At 47.6% G+C, this 7,500-nt stretch overlaps 1 protein-coding gene across 6 annotated transcripts in view; it reads right to left on the bottom strand.

The window, feature by feature from the left end:
• agbl1 (AGBL carboxypeptidase 1) overlaps positions 1 to 7,500 on the bottom strand; it is a 138,221-nt gene that overhangs the window by 85,878 nt on the left and 44,843 nt on the right. For all 6 annotated transcript variants that reach the window (XM_035532453.2, XM_081698608.1, XM_081698609.1 and 3 more), the window contains 3 exons: positions 7,319 to 7,500; positions 6,328 to 6,496; positions 4,530 to 4,594 (listed from right to left, as the gene is read on the bottom strand). The exon at positions 7,319 to 7,500 is cut by the window's right edge and continues 27 nt beyond it. In XM_035532453.2, coding sequence (XP_035388346.1) covers positions 4,530 to 4,594; positions 6,328 to 6,496; positions 7,319 to 7,500 — 416 coding nt within the window. The remainder of the gene's footprint in view (positions 1 to 4,529; positions 4,595 to 6,327; positions 6,497 to 7,318) is intronic.

Raw genomic sequence — 7,500 nt, 5'->3', positions numbered from 1 at the left:
CCTCACTTACACCTACACACCCTCAACACTTCACTACTCACTCTCCCTTACACCTACACACCCTCAACACTTCACTACTCACCCCTCCCTTACACCTACACACCCTCAACACTTCACTACTCACTCTCCCTTACACCTACACACCCTCAACACTTCACTACTCACCCCTCCCTTACACCTACACACCCTCAACACTTCACTACTCACCCTCCCTTACACCTACACACCCTCAACACTTCACTACTCACTCCTTACTTACACCTACACACCCTCAACACTTCACTACTCACCCTCCCTTACAGCTACACACCCTCAACACTTCACTACTCACCCCTCCCTACACCTACACACCCTCAACACTTCACTACTCACTCTCCCTTACACCTACACACCCTCAACACTTCACTACTCACTCCTTACTTACACCTACACACCCTCAACACTTCACTACTCACCCTCCCTTACACCTACACACCCTCAACACTTCACTACTCACCCTCCCTTACACCTACACACCCTCAACACTTCACTACTCACTCCTTACTTACACCTACACACCCTCAACACTTCACTACTCACCCTCCCTTACAGCTACACACCCTCAACACTTCACTACTCACCCCTCCCTTACACCTACACACCCTCAACACTTCACTACTCACTCTCCCTTACACCTACACACCCTCAACACTTCACTACTCACCCTCCCTTACAGCTACACACCCTCAACACTTCACTACTCACCCTCACTTACAGCTACACACCCTCAACACTTCACTACTCACCCCTCCCTTACACCTACACACCCTCAACACTTCACTACTCACTCTCCCTTACACCTACACACCCTCAACACTTCACTACTCACTCTCCCTTACACCTACACACCCTCAACACTTCACTACTCACCCTCCCTTACAGCTACACACCCTCAACACTTCACTGCTCACCCTCCCTTACAGCTACACACCCTCAACACTTCACTGCTCACCCCTCCCTTACACCTACACACCCTCAACACTTCACTACTCACTCTCCCTTACACCTACACACCCTCAACACTTCACTGCTCACCCCTCCCTTACACCTACACACCCTCAACACTTCACTACTCACTCTCCCTTACACCTACACACCCTCAACACTTCACTACTCACCCTCCCTTACACCTACACACCCTCAACACTTCACTACTCACTCTCCCTTACACCTACACACCCTCAACACTTCACTACTCACCCTCCCTTACACCTACACACCCTCAACACTTCACTACTCACCCTCCCTTACAGCTACACACCCTCAACACTTCACTACTCACCCTCACTTACACCTACTCACCCTCCCTTACACCTACACACCCTCAACACTTCACTACTCACTCCTCACTTACACCTACTCACCCTCCCTTACACCTACACACCCTCAACACTTCACTACTCACTCTCCCTTACACCTACACACCCTCAACACTTCACTACTCACCCTCCCTTACACCTACACACCCTCAACACTTCACTACACACCCTCCCTTACACCTACACACCCTCAACACTTCACTACTCACCCTCCCTTACACCTACACACCCTCAACACTTCACTACTCACCCTCCCTTACACCTACACACCCTCAACACTTCACTACTCACTCTCCCTTACACCTACACACCCTCAACACTTCACTACTCACCCTCCCTTACACCTACACACCCTCAACACTTCACTACTCACCCTCCCTTACACCTACACACCCTCAACACTTCACTACTCACCCTCCCTTACACCTACACACCCTCAACACTTCACTACTCACCCTCCCTTACACCTACACACCCTCAACACTTCACTACTCACCCTCCCTTACACCTACACACCCTCAACACTTCACTACTCACTCTCCCTTACACCTACACACCCTCAACACTTCACTACTCACCCTCCCTTACACCTACACACCCTCAACACTTCACTACTCACCCTCCCTTACACCTACACACCCTCAACACTTCACTACTCACCCCTCCCTTACACCTACACACCCTCAACACTTCACTACTCACCCTCCCTTACACCTACACACCCTCAACACTTCACTACTCACTCCTTACTTACACCTACACACCCTCAACACTTCACTACTCACCCTCCCTTACACCTACACACCCTCAACACTTCACTACTCACTCCTTACTTACACCTACACACCCTCAACACTTCACTACTCACCCTCCCTTACAGCTACACACCCTCAACACTTCACTACTCACCCCTCCCTTACACCTACACACCCTCAACACTTCACTACTCACTCTCCCTTACACCTACACACCCTCAACACTTCACTACTCACCCTCCCTTACAGCTACACACCCTCAACACTTCACTACTCACCCTCACTTACAGCTACACACCCTCAACACTTCACTACTCACCCTCCCTTACACCTACACACCCTCAACACTTCACTACTCACCCTCCCTTACAGCTACACACCCTCAACACTTCACTACTCACCCTCCCTTACACCTACACACCCTCAACACTTCACTACTCACCCTCACTTACACCTACACACCCTCAACACTTCACTACTCACCCTCCCTTACACCTACACACCCTCAACACTTCACTACTCACCCTCACTTACACCTACTCACCCTCCCTTACACCTACACACCCTCAACACTTCACTACTCACTCCTCACTTACACCTACTCACCCTCCCTTACACCTACACACCCTCAACACTTCACTACTCACTCTCCCTTACACCTACACACCCTCAACACTTCACTACTCACCCTCCCTTACACCTACACACCCTCAACACTTCACTACTCACTCTCCCTTACACCTACACACCCTCAACACTTCACTACTCACCCTCCCTTACACCTACACACCCTCAACACTTCACTACTCACTCTCCCTTACACCTACACACCCTCAACACTTCACTACTCACCCTCCCTTACAGCTACACACCCTCAACACTTCACTACTCACCCTCCCTTACAGCTACACACCCTCAACACTTCACTACTCACTCCTCACTTACACCTACTCACCCTCATCACTTCACTACTCACTCTCCCTTACACCTACACACCCTCAACACTTCACTACTCACTCTCCCTTACACCTACACACCCTCAACACTTCACTACTCACCCTCCCTTACACCTACACACCCTCAACACTTCACTACTCACCCCTCCCTTACACCTACACACCCTCAACACTTCACTACTCACCCTCCCTTACACCTACACACCCTCAACACTTCACTACTCACTCTCCCTTACACCTACACACCCTCAACACTTCACTACTCACCCTCCCTTACACCTACACACCCTCAACACTTCACTACTCACCCCTCCCTTACACCTACACACCCTCAACACTTCACTACTCACCCTCCCTTACACCTACACACCCTCAACACTTCACTACTCACCCTCCCTTACACCTACACACCCTCAACACTTCACTACTCACCCTCCCTTACACCTACACACCCTCAACACTTCACTACTCACCCTCCCTTACACCTACACACCCTCAACACTTCACTACTCACCCTCCCTTACACCTACACACCCTCAACACTTCACTACTCACCCTCCCTTACACCTACACACCCTCAACACTTCACTACTCACCCTCCCTTACACCTACACACCCTCAACACTTCACTACTCACTCTCCCTTACACCTACACACCCTCAACACTTCACTACTCACCCTCCCTTACACCTACACACCCTCAACACTTCACTACTCACCCCTCCCTTACAGCTACACACCCTCAACACTTCACTACTCACCCTCCCTTACACCTACACACCCTCAACACTTCACTACTCACCCTCACTTACACCTACACACCCTCAACACTTCACTACTCACCCCTCCCTTACACCTACACACCCTCAACACTTCACTACTCACCCTCCCTTACACCTACACACCCTCAACACTTCACTACTCACCCTCCCTTACAGCTACACACCCTCAACACTTCACTACTCACTCTCCCTTACACCTACACACCCTCAACACTTCACTACTCACCCTCCCTTACACCTACACACCCTCAACACTTCACTACTCACCCCTCCCTTACAGCTACACACCCTCAACACTTCACTACTCACCCTCCCTTACACCTACACACCCTCAACACTTCACTACTCACCCCTCCCTTACAGCTACACACCCTCAACACTTCACTACTCAGGGAAGGGACTAAGGGGGAGAGAGGGCGGGGCCATAGCAAGGGCAGGGGAAGGGCTTCTGCATGTTTAAGCGTGTGTGAGTGAGTGAAGTTCTGGGCTCTATCAGAATCAGAGATGCGTTACTGAAGTTCAGTAAGAGTTCAGGATAGCAGCCTCGCCAGTCCAACACACACACACACACACACACACACTTAACACTACTTACCAAGGAAAACGGCATGTCATATAGGGTGTGTGTGTGTGTGTGTGTGTGTGTGTGTGTGTGTGTTTGTGTGTGAAATCACTCACGTAATTGTGACAGTCCGTCTCTTCATTTTCATGCTCTTCATCACTGTCGTTTTCAAAGCTGCCATCTTGCAGATCCAAACACACACACACACACGCACATAATATATCAGAGCTGAAATGTCTTATAGCAGCTCTATGGGAAATGATGTGAAACCAGAGATCACCAACCCTGAAACACACGGGGCATGAACACAGCATACAGACATGAGCAGAAAAGACACAACCAGACAAGGAGAGGAAAGATTCCCAAGCCTCCTGCATCTGGAAGGGAAAGAGTTCACATTCCTGTTCATTCAGCGGGTGAAGAACATTCAGACCTGGAAGGACACCTGGAGAAGACCCAGGAACCAGAGGAAAGGCACATGATCTATATAACTGTGACTAATAATAATAATAATAATAATAATAACGGTAATAATAATAATAATAATAATAACAATCTATATAACTGTGACTAATAATAATAATAATAATAATAATCTATATAACTGTGACTAATAATAATAATAATAATAATAATAATAATAATAATAATGTATATCTAATCCCTCTGTAGCTGCCAAATCACAATAACATTTTTTCCTAATTATACAACATACTGTCATACTGTAAACAAGCCCTTTTAGCAATTTGCGCACCACAGACTTGATATCTGTTCCAATCTTCATTACAAACAGCATATCATTTGGTTTGGTCTGATGAGGTATAAACTCCAGTGCTGCAGACTCTGAATGATAGTAAGGATGTGTGTGTGTGTGCGGTGATGTCTGCCTGGTCAGTGGATCACACACACGCTCACATACACACACTCAGCCACACACACTCACAAACACACAGCCACACAGACACGCACAGACAGAAGTGTGCACACACACACACACACACACACACACACGCACACCACTAAATGAAATGATCCTAGCACCTGGAAATGAGTCTCACACTCTCTGAGTGTCATTGGGCAGGTTGCCAGGGCAACAGTCTCCGTGCTCCCTGAATGACAATGACAAGAGAAGATCACTGTGGGTCACCAAAGAAGACTCTGGTTCTGTTCACCAGGCCACAAACCCAGGAGAGGACCAAAGAGGGTGGACTGGAAATCTCTCTCGCTCTCTAATCACCTCCTTTAAACTTTACAGCCAAACCCACAACAAAAGATGAAGAAGCTAAGCTTGATTCATCTAAACCCGATTCAAACAAAGCTTGATTCACCTAAACCAGATTCAAACAAAGCTTGATTCACCTAAACCCAATTCAAACAAAGCTTGATTCACCTAAACCCGATTCAAACGAAGCTTGATTCATCTAAACCAGATTCAAACGAAGCTTGATTCACCTAAATGTGATTCAAAGAAAGCTTGATTGAAACTGCCCTTTATGGTCGCTGTTATTGGACTGAAGGAGACGGTAAGAGAGATACAGCTATTAAACAATCAGTGGAAAACACTTTGTCAAAAATTAACTATATCACCTAGAAAAAAATACATGATTTTGGAAATAATTAAGTTATTATACAAGATACTGGGAAATATAGTTCAACTCTAATTGTGTTTACAGAGTAGAGACTCAATGTCACAGGATTAGTTTCTTACTGGAGGAGATTCAATCAGTGCCATCTTAGAAATGCCAAGCTCCTCAAACCCGAATGGTTCAAGATGGACATGGTTTAAATGGGGATTTCTGGGGTGTGTACGCAGCTAAGGAGAGTATATTTACTTTCACATCTCAGACAGTAACAGCAGACACTCATGAAGCTGGACGTGAGGACTCACACACTCCTGCAGGGACACAGCCTTACCCAGGGCTCCAGGGTCTGCCTTCCAGGTGTCCGCAGGCCTGCCAGGCAGACAGAAGCTGTAGACACTGAGGCTGGAGGGCACAGGAAGAGGCGTTCTGGGATATGATTTCCTCATCAGCTGGACAGACTGCTCCACCAGAGACTCCAGACCCTTGGTCAACAGACAGGTCTGGAGAAAAAGACGGGAATTCTTTACAATAGTCACAAAAGTCACGAATTAAAAATAAATAAATCAACCATCTAGTAGGAACCTAGTTAGGAGCCTCATTGTTAGGAACCTAGTTAGGAACCTCAGTGTTAGGAACCTAGTTAGGAACCTCAGTGTTAGGAACATCAGTGTTAGGAACCTAGTTAGGAATCTCAGTGTTAGGAACCTCAGTGTTAGGAACCTAGTTAGGAACCTCAGTGTTAGGAACCTAGTTAGGAACCTCAGTGTTAGGAACCTAGTTAGGAACCTCAATGTTAGGAACCTGAGTGTTAGGAACCTAGTTAGGAATCTCAGTGTTAGGAACCTAGAATAGGAATCTCAGTGTTAGGAACCTAGTTAGGAATATTAATACAGGACAAATGCAGCAGCTCTATGGAGTGTGAGGCATGAGCATGTTTCAACTTTAGCTCCACTCACACGAACATCAATCAGATATCAGATTACTTTCACTCACACCAACATCAGTTAATCAGACAGACTATTTCAACTCAGACTAACATTCAGTCAATGTGAGGTTCTGTACCTGTGGGTTTCTATACCTGTATGGTGCTGTAGCTGTGAGTTTCTGTACCTGTGTGGTGCTGTAGCTGTGCGGTGCTGTGAGTTTCTGTACCTGTGTGGTGCTGTACCTGTGTGGTGCTGTAGCTGTGAGTTTCTGTACCTGTGTGGTGCTGTAGTTGTGTGGTGCTGTAGCTGTGCGGTGCTGTGAGTTTCTGTACCTGTGTGGTGCTGTACCTATGTGGCGCTGTAGCTGTGTGGTGCTATAGCTGTCAGTTTCTGTACCTGTGAGATGCTATAAAGCAGATGGAGGCCTCCATCACTGACCACCGCCCTGCGGCCCATGCTGCTCCTGGACGCTGAGTGCAGGCAGCGTAGGAGGGCCTGACAGATGGTTAGCTTCCCCTGGACAGTGAGGCAGGTGATCCAAGCCTCGTACACCCTCAGCAGAGCTGAGATGTAGCCCT

Source organism: Electrophorus electricus, chromosome 16 (assembly GCF_041902795.1).
Source record: "Electrophorus electricus isolate QZ-2024a chromosome 16, ASM4190279v1, whole genome shotgun sequence".
NCBI classification, from domain to species: domain Eukaryota; kingdom Metazoa; phylum Chordata; class Actinopteri; order Gymnotiformes; family Gymnotidae; genus Electrophorus; species Electrophorus electricus.
The sequence above is the reverse complement of the archived record's forward strand: the minus strand, read 5'-3'. Positions and strand labels throughout refer to the sequence as shown.